At 45.9% G+C, this 22,523-nt stretch overlaps 1 protein-coding gene across 2 annotated transcripts in view; it reads right to left on the reverse strand.

Annotated features, from left to right (window-relative positions):
• Positions 1 to 22,523, reverse strand: part of LOC147666543 (splicing factor, suppressor of white-apricot homolog) — a 590,263-nt gene that overhangs the window by 474,034 nt on the left and 93,706 nt on the right. For both annotated transcript variants that reach the window (XM_086948999.1, XM_086948998.1), the window contains exon 4: positions 7,179 to 7,407. In XM_086948999.1, coding sequence (XP_086805125.1) covers positions 7,179 to 7,407 — 229 coding nt within the window. The remainder of the gene's footprint in view (positions 1 to 7,178; positions 7,408 to 22,523) is intronic.

Below are 22,523 nucleotides of genomic sequence, written 5' to 3' on the forward strand. Positions count from 1 at the left end.
TGTGCAGTGCCCTTTCAGCTCTTGTTGCCGGTTTTTGGAAGAAACTTGGTATTTGTATAGTTTGATTCAAGTGGAACCTTGACACCACCTTAGGCATGAAGTGTGGGTCTGTTATCACCACCCTATCGCTGTGTATCTGTATGTGGGGTTCCTGTAGTGTTAGTGCCTGCAGTTCGCTCACTCTGCGCAGTGAAGTGATTGCTACCAGGAAAGCAGTTTTCATGGTCAGCATTTCTAGGGAGGCCTTGTGGATCAGTTCGAAAGGTTCCTTCATGAGTTCCGTTAGGACTAGGTTAAGGTTCCATGCAGGTGGTGGCACCCTCTTTGGTGGTGCGATCCTCTTTGCTCCCTCCAGGAATCTCTTAACGCCCTGTGATGTGAAGAAACTCTTGCACGTTTCTCCTCTCGTGTAAGCGACTATCGCTGCCAAGTGAACCCTCAGTGAGGATGAGCTCAGATTTCTGTTGAGCAGGTGCGTGAGGTACTTTAGCACTGTTGAGTCCTTTTTCATCTTATTGTGTAGCTTTTTGCTCCTGCACCACAGTGTAAATCTCTTCCATTTCGCTACGTAGCACTTCCGTGTGCTGGGTCTTCGTGCCTCCCGAAGTACCCTTAGGGTGCTTTCTGGCAGTTTCAAATGTGCAAACTCTATGTCCGCTATGAGGCTCAGGCACTCTGGCTCCGGGTGCAGCACTTCTCCGTTTTGCATGGAGATAAGGTCCTTTCTTCTGCCGAATCTGTGGGGTGCACTCTGTCATCTCCATGATCTGCGAGTACCATGTCTGCCTGGCCCACTGTGGTGCCACCAGTATCAGCGGAATCGGGGGAAAAGCATAAGCAAATGTCCTGGACTAGTCTATCCATAGGGCATTCCCCAGGGAGCCCTCCACGGGCTGTCCGGAGGCGAAGTTTTGGCATTTTGCATTCTGGCGTGTTGCAAATAGGTCTACCGACTGTGTCCCCCACCTGTCGAAGTGCCTTCTCGTCTCTTGTGTATTGAGTTACCACTCGTGGGATGCCGATGTCTGTCTGCTGAGCCAGTCTGCTTTTACATTGTCCTTTCCTGGTAGATGTATGGCTAGCAGGTCTATCTTGAGTGGGATGGCCCATCTCCATATCTCCAGCGCTAGTTTTGAAAGCGGGGCTGATTGTGTCCCCCCCCCCCCTGCTTGTTAATGTAAAACATCGCTGTTGTCTTGTCTGTCTGGATCAACACTCTGTGGATGTACAGTTTTGTTTGGAAGGCCTTTATGGCTAGGAAAACTGTCTTCAACTCCAGGTAATTGATGTGTCTGACCCCATCTGCTGGTGTCTACAGGCCTCTTACTTTGCGTTTCTCCATGTGAGCGCCCCATCCCCTCTGGGACGCGTCTGTGGTAATGGTCACTGTTGGAGTTGGTTGCGTCAGAGGCTTCCCCCTTGTTATGTTCTCCATGTTGCACCATGCCATCTCTTTCTGCACTGCATGCGTTACAACCACTAGATCCTCCCAACGACCTGTAGCTTGTGACCATTGCTCCTGTAGCCATTCCTGTAAAGGTCTCATGTGGAGCCGTACGTTTGGCACTAGGTGTATGCATGATGCCATCATGCCCATGATATGGCTCGCTGTCCTCACTGTCCGAGCTTGCCCCTTCTGGTAGAGCTGCGTCTCCCTCACGAGCGCTATCGTTCTCTTCTCGCTGGGGAACACCTTGCTCTACAAGGTGTCGATCTGTGCTCCCAGGAAGATTTTTTATTTGTTCTGGTTCCAGGGAGGATTTTCCCCAGTGGATGGAGAATCTTAGGTTCATCAGTGTGCTGGTCACTCTCTGTGCGTGCTGCTTGCACGTTTTGTATGAGCTTGCTTTGATGAGCCAGTCGTCCAGGTAAAGGTGCACGTGTATCCCTTCCCTTCGTAGGTGTGCTGAGACTGTTGCGAGGCACTTTGCGAAAACCCATGATGCCGATTTGAGCCCGAACTGGTAGTGGTATTCTCCGATGATGAATCGGAGGAGGTGTTTGTGGCCCCTGTTCATTGGGATGTGCAGGTAGGCATCTTTAAGGTCTACGGTGACCATGAAGTCCCCGCCTTGCAATTGAGGAAGTACCTCTTGTAGGGAGGTCATCTTGAACCTTTGCGTTCTTACGAACTTGTTTAAGAATCTTAGGTCCAGGATGGGTCTCATAGTTTCGTCCACCTTTGGTACCAGGAAGTATGTGGAGTATACGCCCTTGTTCCTTTCCCTGTAAGGTACTGGCTCTATGGTTTGTTTTTGCAGGAGCTCCTTTGCTTCCTCCCGAAGGAGCTGTAAGTCTTTCCTTGCTAGTGGCCTTCTTTTTGGTTTTCTGTCCGTTGGCTTTCCCTCCAACTCTATGCAGTACCCGTACTGTATGATGTTGAGTACCCATTTGTCTGATGTTATACTCTTCCACTCTCTTAGGAAGTGTTTCAGTCTTCCTCCCTCTGGTCTTACATGTACGGAGGTGTCTAGTTCGTGTAACTCCTGTCCGATGTGTTTGTGCTCCACCTTGGGAGTTTTTGCTCGGGTGGGCACATGGAGTTTTATTAAGTCACTTAGAGGCAGGCTGCTGTCCCCCCTCTTATGTCCACGCCCATTCCCCCTCCCGCGAAAGGCCTGGCCTCTTGGTTGGTAGTGCCAGGATTGTTTTTGCTGCTCCTGCTGTTTCTGGGTGTCTGCTTGGTGGGCTTGTTGGAACGCCTGGTGTGATGTACCTGGCTGGTTTCCTCCCCTCCCGTTAGGTCTTCGTGACGGGGTGCCCCTTTTAGTACCTCTGAACTGCAATGCCCCCATGGATCTTGCAGTCTCGTTATCCTTCTTTAGTTGGCGGAGTTTCTCGTCAACTGGGGCCCCAAACAGCGTTTCTCCGTTGAACGGTGTATTGAGGATGCTGTGCTGCACTTCTGGCTTGAAGCCCGAAATTCTGAGCCAGGCTGGTCTTCTCTCTGTGATGCCCACCATCATGAGCATGCGGGAGGTGTCTGCTCCATCCAGGGCAGTCTTGAGGCAAGAATTGGCTACATTCTTCCCCTCTTCGACAAGGTTTTCAGCTCTTTGCTTGAATTCCTGTGGCATATTCTTTACTAACTCGCCCAGCTCTTCCAGGATCTGGTATTGGTGCCTGTTGAGCAGAGCATTGGAATTCGCCATGCGCCAGTGCATTCCGGTATTCCGTTCAATTCTTCTCCCCACCAGGTCCATCCTCTTGCTTTCTTTGTCTGGAGGTGGCCCAGACATGGTAGGCACATTGGCCCCCTTTCTTGCCGTGGCTGCGATGATGGAGTCTGCTGAGACCGATCCCTGAATGTAGGGTGGGTCCTTGGAGGAATGTTCATACTTTTTCTCCGACCTGGGAGTGACTGATTTGCATGTAGCTGGTTTTTTGAAATCCTCTTTTCCCTGTGCCATGATACTGTCAAGCATGGGCAGGAACTGGCTCCTTGTTTGCGTAGGGAGCAGTGTCTCGAGAAGGAAGTCTGCTTTCTGCTTTTCTTCGTCGAGTTTTACTTTGAAAACTGCAGCTGCATTCCTGATGACTGTGTTGTAGACCCCGATGTCATCTGGCGGCGAGGGCCTCGAGGGGTACGTATCAACAGCTTCCTCTGGGCTCTCGGTGTCGTTGTCCTACCAATTTATATCCTGAATCTCCGAGGATGCAGACCCGAGGAGTGTCCTGCGGTCGTCGTCACCTTCCTCCTCGTAGTAGGAGGCCTCCTCCTCTTCTTGGTCGAAGTTCTCGACGTCCACCGACTGTCCTTCGACGTCGTAGTCCTCCTCCTCAGTTTCCTCCACCACCTGTAGCCTAAGTTTCGTTGGGATTGTGTATTCTTTCATCCTGGCGTCGAAATCTTTCTTCCGCTGCAGGATGTTTTACATCTCTGTCTCGAGACGTCTTTTCTTTTTCTCCATTTCGGCCGCGTGTTCTGCGTCAAATGGATCGGCCGCTCTTTTCGGCGCCGAGCCGACTTTCGCCATCGAAGGTTTCGGTGCTGAACTGGTTCTCGGGTCCTTCGGCGGCGCTGAAGGGCCCTTCGGATCCTTCGGATCCTTTTCCCTCGGCGCCGTACGCTCCTTCTCGGGGGCGATTTTCGACTTCTTTTGCTGTTCTCCAGCTTTCAGCGCCTGGGAGTCCTTCTCAGAGGATCCGCTGTGCCTTGGTGTAGCCGCGGACGCCGATGTTTTCGGCGTGGGCGCTTTCGAGGTTTTGCCCTCAATTTTCCGAGACTCGGGGTCTCTTGGTGCCCTAGGGGCCATCAAGTCTCCTACCTTCTTTGGAGTCTTCGTAATATCGGTCTCTGCGACCGTGTAGGCATCGTGTTCGGCGGTGGCATTGTCCTCCTCATCTGATGATAGCCCCAGGTCTCGAAGGGACGGTGGCTGTCCCTTGCCCTGCATGGAGGTGTTGGCTATCCTCTGTCTCTTTATCACTCGAAGAGTCTTCGGCGTGAAGGCGGAGCAGGCGTTGCAGTCCTCGCTCTTGTGGTCGACCGGTAGGCAAAGGTTGCAGACTGGGTGCTGGTCCTTTTGCGAGTACTTGTGGTGGCAGTTACGGCAGATTTTGAAAGGAGGGTTGTCCATCTCATGCGTTCAGGGGGCCCCCTGAGCTTGCATTCTCCGATGGACGTCGAACTTCTTGAAGTTCTTCTTCCCCTTCGTCTTCTTCGATGATGTAGTCTCCTGTAGTCTTCTCAATCTCTTTTCTTGCAAAAGTGCATATTTTTCTTAATCTTTCTCCAAAAATGTCTGGAGCCCTTTCGGGAACGATCCAGACCCAACCGCGGAAAAAAGAATCTGAAGATGGCGCCCAGGAGTGGGAGCTTCCGCAGGAAGCGTGCTGACTTCACCAGAAATACACAAAAAGTGGGACGTCGACGCCCACCTGGGCTACGGAAAAAAACAAAAAGAAAAGACTACGAATCTGGACCCAATCACAACGCGGAATAATGCACAGCATAGTGAATCCAGAAAGATTCACGCGGCAAAACAGATGTTTACTTTTACCCAACTCAATGGTACTCATTTTACCAACCTCAGATGATCAAAGGCTGAGTGGAGCAGCCAGGATTTGAACCGGTGATCATGAGGTCAAATAAGGGCCTCTACAGTGAATGAGTTAGTCCACTCAGCCTCCAGACCGGGTGAAAGAACATTGGAATTGAGTATTTCATGCACTTGAAAAGATGCACCTAGCACTTTTCCAATGCAGGCTGCAGCATCTAGAGGCCCCTAGAGTTAGACTAGTGTCCTGCACTCTTGCTAGGGATGCCAGGGCAGGCGTAAGATACAGGCCCTGAAGAGGTGAAGTAGACTAGGTATGGAAGGTTTGGTATGCTTGATTGAAGGGATATACTAGGTTGGATAGGAATGGTAGGACGCCCTGGTACGATAGGTAGCTTTGGAAGGCATGGTATCCCACGTTTGGTAGGTATGAATGTGTACGTAGGCTTGTTAAGTAAGGCATAATCAATTATAAACAGTAGGTATGTAAAGTTAGGTAGGCCTGGTAGAAGGGGTGTGCTAGCTAGGTTGGTTAGGTATGCAATGTTCGGTATGGTAGGAAGCTGAAGTAGGATACTTAGGTAATGTAGGCTATGTAAAGGAGGAAGATAAATGATGGTAGAGGAGTGAGACTAGTGTGCATGTCCGATAGTCATGTTATTTAAGTATGCTAGTAAGGTACGGATGGGAAGTTGGATAGGAAGGTTAGACAAAGTGGATAGGTTAGGCATTCTAGATTGGTAGGTACTTTAGATTAAGCAATATGGATTAAGTATGGTAGACCGGTTTGTCAGGTATGATAGGTTAGATACAGTATCATAGGTTGGGTATAGGGGTAGATATTGAAGGCAGGTATGAATGAATGAATGTAGTCTTATAGAGCACAGACTTAGCCCAAAAGCATCAAGGCGCTAGTGCGGAGCAACCGGACACGGAAGAAATAGAGGCCAACTTAAACAAGAGTATCATAAAAAAAAAAAAGGTTTTTAAGGCTTTTAAGGGTATGAAAAGCTAGCTATCTTAGGTAGATACAGTAGATGGGTATGTCAGGTTAGTAACGGAGAGGTGAGAAGATATGGTAGATGCAGCTGACCGGTATGGTTAATACTTTTGCCCGATAGTTAAAGGCCTGCCCTACTGCATTAATGTCTAGACTTCTTGCATACAAATTAGTATCACTGTTAATGAGAATCTCAAACTCTTTAATAAAGCACGCTTTGTTGCTGCTGGAAGAGTGGTTTTTGTGCAAGTATTCGTGTTTGCTCAACAACAATCTTCTTATTCATTCACACGGATGATTTAAAAAGGGTCATGTTGCATTAGCAGATTATGCTTCAAGAGAGGTACGACACAGACCCAACATGAAGTTTGCGTTGCTTGTATGATGTGAATCCACAGCAACCTATATCACGGGAGATCTTGTTGCCCCTTCGTCAAAAATGTTATTCCTCGAAAAGAAACCTTCCCTGTGTGCCTGCACACTAACACTTCATGAACAAAAGGTAGCTACAAATCCAGCATGCTTCATACTAGCAAATGAAGACAGGAAAACGCAAAAGCAAGCAGTAAAACCGTAAATTAACACAACCAATATCGCTATACGAGCAAAGTTAATACATGAATGAACACAGACAATGTAGTATTTGCAGTTTATGTTTTAGTAAAAGGACTACTTTATATAACCATCCTGAAAATGCCATGGCATTGACGGACAACCCATCCAAGCAATGTCAATGGTTAAAAAAAAAGAAAAGGCTGAAGAAGGCTGACCCAAAGCCTACCATTTCTATCTACTACTTAACAGGTATTTTTTGAATGCATTGAAATTGGCTCTCACAACCAAAAGCCAACGCCGCCTGAAGCAAGTCCTACAACAACTATAAGCATGTTTTAAATATACATGAGAATTTGCAGAGCACTATTGCAAAAAAACATTTTTTTTCTAAATGCTACAGCTTGGAACAAGACCGGTTTTAAAATCTCAGAACTACTCAAACAAAAAGCATCTGATTACTGCAAAGAAAAATGTAAATGTGATTTTAATTATGGAAAGCAGTGCAGTCCTGACTTCACAACAAGCATTTAACAGGTGGTATTCATATACATTAAACCATCTGGCAGAAATGAAGGCTGAATACAGACTAACATTCTAGCTGAAGACAGAAAGTATAACCCTACCTGGCGGGTGTTACAGTGGCGGCCATAGTGGTGCCGGGACTGGAGGCGGGAGGGGGCGTAGAGACATCGGGAGCAGACGGGGCCGTGACGCCAGTCGTAGTTGGCACTTCCACGCCAGCAGGAACATGGCTGTAGTAGGAAGCTGCATCCACACCCGTGGGTGGGGGTGCCAGGCAGTACGTTCCGTCTGGGAGCACGTAGTAGCTGTAGTATACTGGGGGTGCACTGGCTGTAAAATGAGCAAAAGCACACTTAGTTTGTTAAAAGCATTTAACACAAACCATGTTATTTTTAACATGCTCATTAAAAGAAAGAGTAATCTTTAAGTAGAACAGGCAATTAGCAGGTGATATATATATGCTGGTCCTATGCTTAAAGACTTTTCTGTAGAAATGGCAAAAGACTTTGTCCTTTTCTATCTCGGCGTGGATGGCGCTGTGCTAATCATATGCTTAAAAACTTTGATAGAAAAACAGACATTTGAGGTGAGCAGATCTAGAGTGCCGCTGGTATTGAGAGTGCTCTAACAGGAGCTGCTTTCCGCCTAAACTTGAGAACTACCCATTTTACAGTTTTAGTGCACTTAAGAGTGACATTTAATGACTTAATGAGTGACACTTTCTCGTAAGCATAACCAACCAATGAAGTCCATAAAAACAGATAAATGTCAGGAATGACACCCTTTTGAACCTGAAATGGAAGGTCACTATCCAACTGACCCTTTGTAATACCCCACTCTTCTCTTCAGCTGCAACAAGCACACTAAATTAAATATGCACACCACCACACCATGCATACTATGTCATCAATGTTGTAATATCTGATGTTGCAGTCATGTGATAACTCTTGACCTCTTCTATGACATCACTGATGTCATATGTGAGGTTATTAGCATATCGAGGTTGCGAGTTATAGTTACTTTACGACAAGAGGTATAGTTACTTGAGATAACTGTAACTAGTGAATTTCATTATTTTTCTTCATTTAAAACGGTTTGTTTTACCTGACATTTTTACCCAACTATAACCCCTCTTAACCTTTGCTTTTTTTGCAGAGACTACTGATGGTGTTCGTTTTGCATTTTTTTTATTTTAAATGACTAGTAAGATATCATTACACTTCCCAATTATAACACTTTAACCTTCATTTTTTTTTCAGCACCAAACACCCAGCCATGCACAGTCCTAGGCCATCTGTGGCGTTGGTTTGGGTGCAAGGCTTGATCGCAGCCAGGACGGTGGTTCAACCCCTTGCAGACAGCCAATCTCCCCGCAACGCGCAACTTGTGGCCAGGCCCTCACCGAACATCCTGTGGGCTAGCACAGCTATATCATGAAACGATACAAAAACAGTGTAATTTCACCTGAACCAAGTCTACTGGCTTTCTAAAAGGGTCAAAACACCAAGAAACAGAAAGCAGGTGGTCTATTGGCTTTATCAATGGGGTCAGCGCATCAACATATATAAAGGAAACATATTGGCTTTGCCATAAATAACTATTCTCAAATGTAGTTTGTAAATTCAAAGAATTGTGATTTTTAATAATAGTGATTGTCACAGCATGTTTCAATAAAGCATTAAAAAAAACATTAAACAGGCCTTTGAGACTTATTAAAAACGTTTTCAGCTCATAAAGTGCAGGCACAGAACCAACCGCAAGGGGTCCATGCACTCCAGTGGAAGAGCCTACAGCTCCAGTTTGAAGTGCATTAAAAAAATGCTAAGCTCTTCTGGGGTCATAGATTTAACGACCCAGGAGACCACTGTGCTTTTTTTTAGATATATTTTCAAAAATAAGGCTTCATGGTGCCACTATCCTTTTCAGGGGCAGCACCAGAATTAAAAAATGTGACAAAAAAAGTCTCCCGACGGCATTGTGTGGGCGTTCCATGCCGGTGCTCCTGCTGCTCATTTTTCTTTTTTTTCTGTACCAGCATTGGCATCTGTGGTGAGCATGTCCTGACTTGTTTCTGAAGCTCGTACATGGGCAGTCATATTGCCGGTGCAAATGAGAACTAGCTTGTTGCGAATGAGACAGTGGAAGGCCTTGAATGCTAGCTGGATGGCAAACAGCCTGAAGTAGTTGATATGGAGAGCTTGTGGGGTTCACACAGACCTTGGACAGTGAGCTTGTGCAAGTTCACCCCCCAACCAGAGAGGGAAGCGTCTGTTCTGATAGATACTTGTGGAATGGGGTCAAGAATGAGCTTGCTGGTGTTTCGCCACTGCAGAGAGAAGCAAGTGCACACTAGATCCTTCCAGTGACCCTCCGCTTGAGACCACTGTGCTGCAAGGGATTCCCCCAAGAGGCGCATATGTAACCTACCATGAGGTACTATGGCAATGCAAGAGGCAATCATGCCAAGGCGCATGACTGTTACAAGAGAGGGACAAACGCCTAGAAGGCTTGAACTCTGCTGGACTGGGGAAGGCTTTCCCTACTACAGAGATGAGGACCTCCCCAAGTATAGTTAAATCTGTGGGGGGAGGAGGTGAGATTTTATGGCATTGCTGTCAACCCTAGACCGTAAAGCAGGTCTATGGTGGCCTGGGCGTGAGGCAAGCACTGCTACTGGAATGCGCTCTTGATCAGCCAGTAGTCAATTTAAGAAAAGATATGGACACCAGTGCAGCGGAGGTGTGTGGTCACGACTGAAAGAGATTTGGAGGCCAGTGGAAATTCCAAAAGACAGGACTTTGAACTGATAATGCTAACCACTTGCCATGAACCGGCAATGAGCTGGGTAAATCGAAATGTGAAAAGAGGTATCTTTCAGGTCTAGGACGATCATAAACTAGCCCTGCTGCAGTGAGATGACATCATGGAGTATGGCCATGTGAAAGTGACCTGCCAGGATGTACTTGTTGAGAGGCCGGAGGTTGAGTTTAGGATTGAGGTACCCATGCTTCTTGGAAATGAGAAAGTATATGTAGTACACCCAGTTTCCTTGCTGGTGTAATGGCAAGGCCTCTAGATCTCCCTTTCATAGGAGAGGGTCTACTTTGCCTTGAAGGAAGCATTGATGTGAAGGGAGAGAGTGTGCTTGTGGAGTGAGCTGATTAGGGGAGTAACAGTGAGCCCCAAACAACCCTTTTGCATGATGTTGAGTACCCACTGGTCTGAGGTGATTTCCATCCACCACAGGGAAAAAAAAACATGGAGACATCCCCTGAAAGATGTGATGTGGTCGGGGGGGGGGGGCGGTGGAAGGACACACGCAAGTCATTGTTTAGCTGTGGCAGCTCCTTCGGTGGTGCCACCGTTGCCCCTAGTCTTGCAGTTATTATCCGAAGTAGTCGCGGGGAGAGGTCAGTTGAAAAGAGGTGGAGGCCTCCGGGGAGGGCACCTTGGAGCCTCCGTGGTTCTGAGATCTCCAAAATCACCCACATGCAGATAGTGTCTGTAAAGCTCCCATGGTCTTTGTGATATCCGTGTCCTTTTTTATTTTCTCTAGCACCTGATCAACTTTCGGTCCAAAGAGGTGCATCCCATCAAAGGGCAGGCCGAGCAAGGAGGATAGGCACAAAAGGAGGCGACGGAGAGGGAGTTAAAGCAAAGGTGGAGGGCTTGTAGCCTTGTTACTTTCTTCATCATTTGCACTGGCTCTAGTTGCGGGCCAAGGGCTTCTTCAACTGTGAATTGCGCTTTAGTGGATCAGAGTCCTTGGCCTTAGGTGACAGGCAAGCACGGATTGACAAGTTTCAAGGGTGTCTATGGATCTGCATGTGCCACACATTGGGTTTCTCCTTCAGCCGCATGACGATGGACTGTTCCTGATCCTCTGGGCCAACGTTAGATGGTGCCCTGGTTGGCAAAATTTTTATTTTCCATATTAATTTGCACAGGAAACTTCAGTCGCAGCTACAGAAAAGTTAAAAAAAATTGACACCAGTTCGAACTTCACTCAGAAAGCGTGCCTTCTGTGATTTGCTATAAAGCTGCTATAGAAATCTGCCTTTAAAGAGGTGCTCAGTGGTCTTGAACGGATTTTTAAAAAAAGGCATATCATGGCGATTGGTCCTGTGCGAGTCCCAAAGGTTGTGCCAGGTGGGAAAGTTGGCGGACTATGATTATTAAAAAAAAAAAAAAATCAATAGTAGAAGAAAAAAAAAGTTTAAGTGAAGTTGTAGTTCGGTATGGTCATAAGATCTTAGATTAAATAAAAAAAAAACTAGAAATTCACGAAAAAACAAAGGTTAAATCGACAATAGTTATATAGGGTAATAAGATGTTTATTTTTTTCTACAGTTAACAGACTAGAAATTCATTAAATAAACAAAGGTTTAAGTGTTGTCCTAGTTAGGTGTTGAAATGAGAACAGCCAATGACTAATGTTAAAAAGAACGGGAAAAAAACATTCATCACTTTTATTTACTGGGCTAACTGTAACTTGCACCCCCAAAACACACAGCTTAGAAGCTCACATATTTAATTACTTGTGACATGACATCACTGCTGACATCTTAAAAAGCGGATCCCTGTGACCCACAAGATTCCGAGCGACGTGTCTGCTCCACCGACAGCTACTTAAAGCAGAGTTTTGCGAAGCACTTTCTACCACTTGAGAGGTAATGCCTTAAATTCAAAGTACCTTGTTTCCTAGAGGCGGTTTTCTGTCACAGACTGTGGATTATAGAGATTGAAAGTAAGACTGCTGATTGCAGGAGAGGAGGCCTGAACCAGACTTCTGACTGCAGGGAGGTTTGATATACAAACGGCAGTCTGCAGGGTAGGGTCTGACATACAGAAAAGCAAATTAATTAACTTTGGTAATTATCTTTCAGGAGGATACTGTACCCAACTGCAGATTAGTCACCTCCGGATACCTCTCAGGTGCCAGGCTGGATATGGCGTGTGTTTTAGAGCAGTGCTCCAGTCTGCCGCAAGGAAGCATTATGCGGCTCTGCTCGGACTCCATGCCAGAAATGGCGATCAGAGTCGTAGATTGGTCCTACCCCTGCCTGCAAACTTCCCTCTGCCATTTTCCTTTCCGCACCCTGAAATGGGACCATAAGAAATCGTTGTTCTGTATACTGGTCACTTATGTGGGACAATTTTATTTGTTGAAAAGAAGCCACTCCACAAAACTTGGTGGTAGGAGGGCAGAATAAAGGTAGTAAGTGTTACGAAATGTAAGTAACTTGTTTTTCTGATGGATACTTCCAGCTGCAGATTCCTCAGCTTACAATACATATGAAAGCAGTGCTCCACCAGGCTGAGGGTCTGTGAAGAGAACTCAGATCAAAGAGCATTGCCTAACTGAGCGAGGAAAGTGTCCTTCCAGATGGACCTGGCTGTGAAGGCAGTAGCGCTTCGGAACGAATCCACTGATGTTCACGTTCCCAGCTGGCAGATACCAGGGACAGGCACCGCCCCACGCCAACGCAGTGCTAGTAATGCTAACCCAGGTAGAATGGCCCTCAGACCTCCCAGGATCTGCTTCTGCTCACTGTCCAGGAGATCTTAACGCAGAACTCTAGCCACCTTGACATGGTCCTGTTCTACACAGCCTTACCTTTGTTTACACCGAGAGAAGACCACATGAAGTTAATCATCTATTCCTTGTCCTTGGTATGATCAACACAAATGCTTAAAGACCTAAAGGGAACAAACAGATGGAGCCTCTACTCCTCTTTCGAGGAGTGAAGGAGAACCAAGAACACTAGCTGAGTGAGAAACTACCAAACGCGGAAGGGAGTCACAAGTTCTCAGCCCCAATATGTCCGATCAATATGGGGTGTAGGGCAGCTGCACTGACAGTACCTGCATTTAACTCATGTGACAAGCTGGCCTAACTGCAATGATAACTACAGGAGACACAGTGATACACATGAGGAATATCATCAAACCTTTAATAAATCTAATCACAACAGGTGATTAGATCAGGGAGGGTTGGCTCAGCAAACTGAGAAAGGCCAAACGGGCAGACAACCTTTTGTAGGGCCCACTGGAAGACACTGCTGGGTCAAGACCAAAACAAACAGAACAATGTCAAACAGCTTCACTTGTAATGGGTGAGTGTCCTAGGCACCACACCAACTCGACCCAATGTAGATAGATTTCCTGGAAGGAGGTCTGGCAACGCAGTTGACCTCTTCTACCTCTGGTAGCAGATGGAAAGCCGACCCACAATATCCACACATTGAAGAAAGTTTTGCATACCCTGATGGAGGATTCTGCCCTGCTGCTGAAACAGAAGCCGTCCTGAAGTGAAGCCTGACTGGAGGACAGTTGCTCATGCTCAGCTCAGAGTACCACACTCCTCGTCTGATTTAAAGCTACCAACATGACTTGGGCCCGGTCTTTCTTGCTCTTCTTCAGAACTCTGGACGGGAGAGATACAAGAAGAGCCTCTTGTTCCATTCTAGTCAGAGCATTTCTTCTAGAGGGTTCTTGCAGAAATTCCGTGTGTTCAATGGTGGCGAAATGATCTAGTCAAGTTTGCCCCTCAATTGGCGGAAGAGGCTCTTTGCTACTTCAGGATATAGACACCATCCTTGATTTACCATACATCTGCTCAGTTAGTCTATTCTGGCATTGAGAGACCACGCTAGGTGCCAGAAAGATGCCCTGGTGCTATAGCCACCTCCAGAGGAGCAAAGCCTCCAGGCACAGAATTCATAACCCCACTCCTTCCCGCTTGTTTCAGTATCACACGGCACTGGTGGTATCCTTGAGAACCTAAACCAGCCATCCATTAATTCACAGAATAGAAGCAGAGGACAATCCAATATTCAAAGGAACCAGTGTAATTATGACATATCAGAAATATGTTATCCTTCTGATCAATTTACATCATAATAATTACAGGGCCAAGTACTATAGCCACTTTTAATTTAAAAAAAAATAGAAAAATGAAAAACAAAAGACTGGTAAAAAATGACATATCTAGGGCATGGCGAGTAAAAAAAGAAAGCAATACTGCTTGATGGCAGGCGCTTTTAGTAAAGGTGCAGTGCAAGTGAAAAGTGACATGATGATGGGGGCACAGAGCCAAACACATTGGTCACAGATAGGTTTCATTTAATAAACTGACAACCAAAGCTGTTATAAGGCCAGCCAATTCATTTGTGACCAAGCAAAAACCGTCAATATTAGGATCCTCTTAACGTGTTTTTGTCAGGCGCAACCTAGAACAAAGAATATTAATAAAGCACATAAGGCCATATTAAAACAGGAGCTGTAGCTTTCAGCATCTGGTCCATGAGGTAAGGAACTCCAGACCTCTAAAGAAAGGCAGTCACCAATGCCATCACTCTCACGAGTACCAAAGGAATGCTGGTGAGGCTGAAGGGGAGCACAGTATACAAAAAAAGTTCCTGGGTCCCTACAGTATTGCGAGACAGCAAGGCGGGATTAAAAAAATGAAGTATCCAGATTCCAGAGCAGATAGGATCTGAGCCAATGTGAGCATTTTGAATGTGTCCTTGCGAAAGAAGTCGTTCAGGGGTCAGAGATTCAATATAGACCTGAAACCCATCATCTTTTTTCAGGATGAGGAAATAATGGTAGCTATTACTCCCGCCCTTCTCTATGGCACACGTGGCAAGTAACAGGTGTGCTCTCCTGTGGTAGGATGGACTTGTGCTCTGAGGAATCCTCTAGTTTCTGTTCAGAGGATTGGTTGGAAATGAGTTGGTGGTCACGGCCTCTGCAATAATGCTCTCAGGAGTGGGGTGCTTGGTGAGAAAATCCCAGGCAGTAGGTGTTAGGACACTTGACCACCTGTCTGCTAACAACCAAGAATATGGTTTCGGACAAGTTGCAATCAGAACACCTGTGAGGGCATCACTAAATGGAGGCAAGGTCTCAGATGCTGCCAGCCTATGCTACAAAATTTCTGTCTAAACATTTTAGTTTTTAATGGAGAAAAGCTGTAGTTCTAGCACCTCAGGCGCCCTCAAAACCACCACTGAAAACAAAGTGGCTTTCTTCTATTGTAGTGACTTAAACTCTGCCTCAAGGGAAGTATGAAGCCAACCGGTGTTTTGTAAATCATCGGTGTAATGAGAAGGGAGCCAGCCATCCTCATTCCAATCAACATCTTGGGATACACCCTGTTCTGGCACAGGGTCAGAATAGACCCAGAAACCGAAAGGAGTCCCGGAGGGTAGCTGTAACGTGGCAGAGCCAGAGAGGTGCATGATAACCTGCATTTTTTAAATCCTGTAGTGAGACATTGGTCAAATAAATATCAATTCGGAATGAAACATATGTGCCGATTATCCACTGGCAGCGATGAAGTCTGCATCAGCGTCAGGGTGGCAAGAACTGGCACAGATATCAGAAGACTATATCTGGGTCGGCGATGGAGCCACCGGTGGTAACCAGATTGGAAGCTCTTGCTGTTCTGTGGTGCACCGTAAGGAGCCAGAAACGCACTGAAAATTGGCAGCATGGCCGTTTTGTAGGCCTCAATCTGCTGCTGGGTTGATAGGCTGGAAAACTTTGGGTGCATCAGGACTGAGGAGACATCTTGACGCCTTTGTGTCTACTCTTTGGAGTCATATTGGCTTCTGTTTGGACTTCGAAGTGCAACAGATGTGGGTGGAAACGGTCTGCGGCTAGGATGTAAACTGGGCCAATGACCTAAAGTGGATATAATCGAAAGCCGCAACTGATTGCAGCAAATAAGTCTGGGAGCTTAAGCCGCTCTTGATTACCACTTATGCCCCCTTCGATTTCTGACCTCTACCATGTCCACTGCCGCCTCGTAAAAAGGTCGAAATATAATTAGAGAGCCTTCTTAAATGTACCTCCTCCTTCCTCCCTACTTCTTGCAGGGTGTGGGAACAGGCTCATGTCACGAGTAAACCACTACAGTGAAAAGCGTCTCCATTTCATCAGTGCGAATGTACAGCCATTTAAAGTTCACTGCACTCAACTTTGCTGTAATCAGTTTTGGCATTAAATAGTGGAGTTATATCCCGCTTGCAAGAGACAGCCCTGCCACATAGTTCTTGTCCATTTTGTTACTCGAGTTGTGAGCACAGTTTATTGCTAATTGCCAAGTGCCTTTATGCAGGTCCTGTCGACCTTGGCAACGGATTTTCTTTTCTGTAAGTATTTTTCCCTTTGGTTTTGCCTTCGGAGAGCTGGAGGGGGGACTTATAAAGCGGCAGATAATGAGGTTCGTCAGCAACACGTCCAGCATTCTCTGGTCTTGATTAAAAAATTCCCAATTTCATCAGATTATGTGACCCGGAGAAGACACTTAATGACGCTGCATGATCGCACGACAGGCCTTATGCCTGGACTATCCTTGCAGAAAATACTGTGAATAGGTAAGCCCTATAGTATGTGACACACCCTATAGTAATCAAATAAGTGGATTATAATATAGCAAAAGAGGTCCATCACTTTACACATTACTTAATAGCTCTAGTGTGGGCCTCTCTTCTCATGAGGTGCTCCGAAGATGATGTCACGCCCAGATATCTGCAGACCCACCATCTTGGAGCCCCACCATTGACCCAGACAGACCATCAACTTCGCTCACAAGACTGGACTTCCACAATATATAATAAGAGGAACAAGTCCCAATCCCGTAAAACTTTGCACTCCTGAAGAACTCGCTCCCAGGCATCGAAGGTACAAAGGAGCCAAGTGGAACACCCAGACTAGGCCTAGAAGGGAAGAGGCTCAGGACCACTGCCTCAAATCTCTGGTAGCATCTTTAAAAAGAATAGCCTTTCCTTCCTCAAATCAACCATTGCCAGTAGAAGCTTTTTTATCATGCAAAGCTCAAAACTTCAGTAGCATCATAACCGCCTGTGGCTCAATTAATTACCCGATGCCCCCTGCTTGGTTTATGTATTCCAGGACAATCTCTAATATTTCCGCTGCCTTCCCAACCAGGCTCTAATCAATCATTCTTTAGAGGCCCGATACTCTCCAAGCGAATACAAAAAATATGTCTCACATAAAACCTCATCTAATAAAAGTTGGCATTGCTCTTACCAACTCTATTAACTAACGATAGATGTAAAGTCCAATTTGAAGTCAACTCATGAAAAAATGTGAGTTCTGTCAAATATTAGCATTCACTGCAGGTAAAAAATAACCTACTCTCGGACTATCTATAGAAGCTGCAGATGGTACAAAATGCAGCCGCACCTATTATATCTGCCTAAACGCTAATCAGTCTCCAAGGAAATTCGGAGACTCCACTGGCTCCCTGTAGCAAGTCGCGTCAAGTTTAAGACGCTATGCTTAGCCCATAAAGCCTTAAATGATATGGCACCTGCGTTCCTAAAAAATATTTTCTCTTGGTATCACCCAGGAAGGCAGCTACGGTCTACGGTTACTAGGCTTCATATGGTTCCTATTATTCGCACCTTGAGTTTTGGGGGGGCTGAAGCATTGGTTGTGGCACAGCCAAACTGTGGAATAGGATTCCAATGCACATTAGGTCAGCAAGTTCACTAGCCTCATTTAGAAAGTCTTCAAACCTGGTTATTCCAGAACTAGCTTAAGGTACTTGGACTTACTTTTTAGTTCTAGCGCCAAGACACCTACAGGTATTAATGCACCCAAAAAATTACACTAACATAACATATCAAAATGCACTGGGCCCTCGCTGTGGCACTGAAGTAGTATCAATAGCGGTATGTGATCAATAGTGTTAATGGAACTTGATCTTTTCTCTGCCTTTCATATGTTTCTCCACTCCACACGTCTACATACACTTAAGGATATCCAAATTCACAAAACAATGAATTATCTTCTACTTCACTGCAGATCACTCATCTCAATGCCTCTCCCTTTTCCGCTCAACCACCAAATGCCACAGCTGGTGTAACACGCGGTTCAACCACTGCTTTCCTCCTGTTCAAAGTCTCCCTTAGTGAACAAGATGACCTTATCTTCTCATTTCACCTCACTGTAACAACTATATTCATGACATTCAAATCATCATCAGCCTTATAATTCTATTGACTACACTCCTAGATCACTGAATGATGCCTGTGTATCAAATGACCACTGGATATTAGCCAACCACCTCTACCTAAACGCCGTGCTCTCAGAGATTAGATTATGTTTCCTCAGGAGGAGGCTCGCCACCGTACCACTCACCTGAAATGAGTAGCATAGAGGTGAATATCGAAGGGAGACTATTTCTTATATCTCAAGTAAAACAAAGTGCTGAAAGTTTCCACATTAAGATAGGGGAGCGGATGTGTCCTAACTGCTACGGTGGTCGACCTCAAATCTGGGTAACTGGGTTCTGGTCTCAGCAACGACGCTCAACATCTTACAATTCTGGAAAAATCACTTAAACTCCCAGTGCCTAACAATACTGAATGTGTGCTTATGTAACTCAACTGGTGCTCAAGTAAAGCACTTGGAAACCCGATACCTTTGGGTCAAATTCGCGCTATAGAAAACTCAGGGAAAAAAATGATATACTCAGAGGTAAGGAATGTGTGTTCTAGGTGCAGAATACAAAGAATGACATGCTGCATGTTTTGGGGATGTGTGGAACTGAATTCCCTCTGGCAAGAGGATCCAGACATTTTGTCCAAAATTACTGAGAGAACTGGGTTGCTGCAATCAAAGAGATACATTCTGGGATTTGGGTGAAGGCCTTAAAAAGCTAGGATGCAATCCAGGTTTTATAGATCTGGGCAGATTGCTGGTTTTACAAAAGACAGCTACAGCCTGGATCCTCGAACTCTTCCCAAATTGAAATAGGCGGTTAACAGAAATGATGAAAGGAGCTGAAGCGGGAGGCAATTTCATCATGTCTGTACAAAACCCCTTGGTGTGAAATGGTGAGATGTAATGGCCTTGACAATGCAAAATAAAAATAACTTCCCTCCGTAGGCGTGCAGATATGCTTTGAATATGTTCTATTTGTAATATGTGATAAAGCGGCCTTAAACATACTTCAAGTCATACTCCTGAAATGGTGTCCATACCAGTCTGGCAGTTGGGGAGACACTGTATTAGCACCGATCGAGAGTTCTAATTGCTAGAAGTATTTACTTTTGTCAGACTGCACAGAAGGGAAATGGAAGTGCGGGATGGGTATTGTAAACTGGCTATGATGTGCCTATAAAACTTTAATAAATGTTAAAAAAACGTTTCCACATAATCAGACTATTTATTCCACAAATCTCCAATTACTCGGTTTCACACTAAAGGCTCAATTGACAACATCTTTAGCAAAACAACGGACTATATATACCTCGGAGGGCCAGGTTTAGTACTCGGTAATTTACGGATAATCTAGAATGCAGCTGTTTTACATGTTCTCAATTTACCTATAGAACCCCTCATAGCACACCTGGCATACGCCTATATGTCGAGCAATCCATAGGATTGGACAACTCTTCCTTCACAAATCATTCACACCAAGAGTTCTGCTCTCCAGGCCGGCCCCCTTACTGACCTGGTCAACCTTCAAAACCTTCTTAAGGTTTCAAAGTGATGGAAGATTAAAGTTTTTTTCATCCAGACAGCAAAAATTAGGGACAAGACCTTAAACAAATAAGAAATTGGCAAATACCTCAAAATGCAGAGAGCCCTAAAAACATTGGTCTTCCTATCAATATTCATAAGATCCTCGGTATGATGCAATCAGGTGTGCGTCTGGTCTAACACGCTCCTCAACACTTTACACTTATGGGCAGCAATATACCCTGCAACACAGTTGAAGTAGGTCTTTAAAACGTATCCAACATCCCCATGTAGGACAAACTTCATCCAATGCCCTTCCATCCACACACTCGAAAGTGCTCACAGGCAACAATGCAAATCAGAGCACTTTAGAGGCGCAACAGGGCGTAGGGAAAGGAAGCGCTAGACAAATGCAGTAATACAAAGTACAGACAATGTGCCAGGACACAAGAATAACGAACTTATGGAAAATACAGTGTCTGTTCAGTTGTTCAGCAGAAATGGAAAAAAACTACCACCAAACAAACCGTGCTTATTTTCATATTCCCCCGCAATATGTTGATTTAAGTAACCTGATAGTATTTCCAGGGAGTATTTCCAGGGAGTAAACTACCACTGAATGAATCAGCCTTTACAGATGTGCAAATGAGTGAAATGTATCTTATCACTCACTCCTGATAATGCTACCACAATATGAAGTTTAAACATGCGCCTGTACTGTATCTAACCCCTCTCTCCACAGTAACATCACAATAGATAAGAGTTTAAATACAAGTACAGCACTAACGATAAGTAAAGAAACACGCACAGCCTCAAAAGGGGCTCTTCCAGAGCTTACTACACCGAACAATTGTTCTCTCCCCTCAACATATGCACAGTCACTCTAAAATGTAAGCCACAATCCCATGCACCTGGATTCAGGCTCACCACCTTGAAACTTCACATTCTTGTTATATCCGTGAAACCAGGCTGGCACCAAACTGTTTACATGCTATCCAGAACCCCCCCCCACCCCACTTTATACATGGTAATAGTAGGAATGCGGTTTGCTGAAGCATGTTCACCAACATCCAGCCTCTGCCTCAAGGTGTCCTCCTCCACTAGCAGCGTACAAGTCAAGCCAACACTCCATGAAAACATGATCTCCAATATCTAAATTAAATTTAATTCAACAAAAACTGATAATGCTTGTTAACGGATGGAAATTCCAACTTTTCATCACTGAAATATTATAAGAAGGATAAGGCCCAAAGCTCGGACCTTTGAGCCTTTCATATCTTAACTCATTTGCTGGTTAACTAGATGTCAGATTACAATGTTCACTGGTAAAGCTTTGATGCTTAGTTACCAAGGGTGTGTGAAGGGTTCCTTACAGCAACTAGTTTAACTATGGAAGGTGGACTGTTTAGGCTTCATGGGCGCTCAATTAGTTCACACACAAAGCCTGTCATCTGTAACACGGATTCCCATAAACAAAGAAACTACTGGCAGAAGCATGCGAGGGGTGGCAAACCATAACCTCCATGGACATCACCGCATAGAGTACAAGCATTGGAAATGCAATAGGGCTCGCATTAGGAAAGTTTGAGCTATTGGTCTTATAAATGAATTTCTTTTATTTATGTGTTTTTTTTTAAACAGCTAAATTAATAGCTTTGTCATTTACAATGCCAATAGTTATAACTTTCGCAAATGTGACACCTATAGCATTTGTAATGCAACATGTTTTGTATTTACGTGACTTAGATGTATTGATATTACAAATAACAATGGATTTTAATTTTTTTAAATAATTAATACTTAAATAATTTATTTAATTTGTAATGACAATAGCTTAAACTTTTGTAAATAACTTTTGTGAAGATTATGTTCAGTGTTTATTATTGTGACGAAAATCCAAGAGCAGAAGTGAAATATTTAACATCTTTTTGTGATTTGTAATAAAGCGTGAAAGCTTGAAAACAGCTTGAAACATTGAAAGAATATATTTGAACCAGTGATGCTGTGGTTGCGCCGAGTGATGCTGTGGTTGCGCCGAGTGATGCTGTGGTTGCGCCGAGTGATGCGGTGTGTGCATCAGTGGAGCTTAGTGGGTGCATCGGTGGAGCTGTATGGTGGGTGCATCGGTGGAGCTGTATGGTGGGTGCATTGGTGGAGCTTAGATGGAGCATCGGTGGAGCTGTGTGGTGGGTGCATCGGTGGAGCTGTGTGGTGGGTGCATCGGTGGAGCTGTGTGGTGGATGCCTCGGCGGAGCTTTGTGGTGGGTGCCTCGGCGGAGCTGTGTGGTGGGTGCCTCGGCGGAGCTGTGTGGTGGGTGCCTCGGCGGAGCTGTGTGGTGGGTGCATCGGCGGAGCTGTGTGGTGGGTGCATCGGCAGAGCTGTGTGGTGGGTGCATCGGCAGAGCTGTGTGGTGGGTGCCTCGGCAGAGCTGTGTGGTGGGTGCCTCGGCGGAGCTGTGTGGTGGGTGCCTCGGCGGAGCTGTGTGGTGGGTGCCTCGGCGGAGCTGTGTGGTGGGTGCCTCGGCGGAGCTGTGTGGTGGGTGCCTCGGCGGAGCTGTGTGGTGGGTGCCTCGGCGGAGCTGTGTGGTGGGTGCATCGGCAGAGCTGTGTGGTGGGTGCATCGGCAGAGCTGTGTGGTGGGTGCATCGGCAGAGCTGTGTGGTGGGTGCATCGGCAGAGCTGTGTGGTGGGTGCATCGGCAGAGCTGTGTGGTGGGTGCATCGGCAGAGCTGTGTGGTGGGTGCATCGGCGGAGCTGTGTGGTGGGTGCATCGGCGGAGCTGTGTGGTGGGTGCATCGGCAGAGCTGTGTGGTGGGTGCATCGGCAGAGCTGTGTGGTGGGTGCATCGGCAGAGCTGTGTGGTGGGTGCATCGGCGGAGCTGTGTGGTGGGTGCATCGGCGGAGCTGTGTGGTGGGTGCATCCGCGGAGCTGTGTGGTGGGT

The sequence above is a fragment of the Lissotriton vulgaris genome, unplaced genomic scaffold (assembly GCF_964263255.1).
Source record: "Lissotriton vulgaris unplaced genomic scaffold, aLisVul1.2 SCAFFOLD_966, whole genome shotgun sequence".
NCBI lineage: Eukaryota > Metazoa > Chordata > Amphibia > Caudata > Salamandridae > Lissotriton > Lissotriton vulgaris.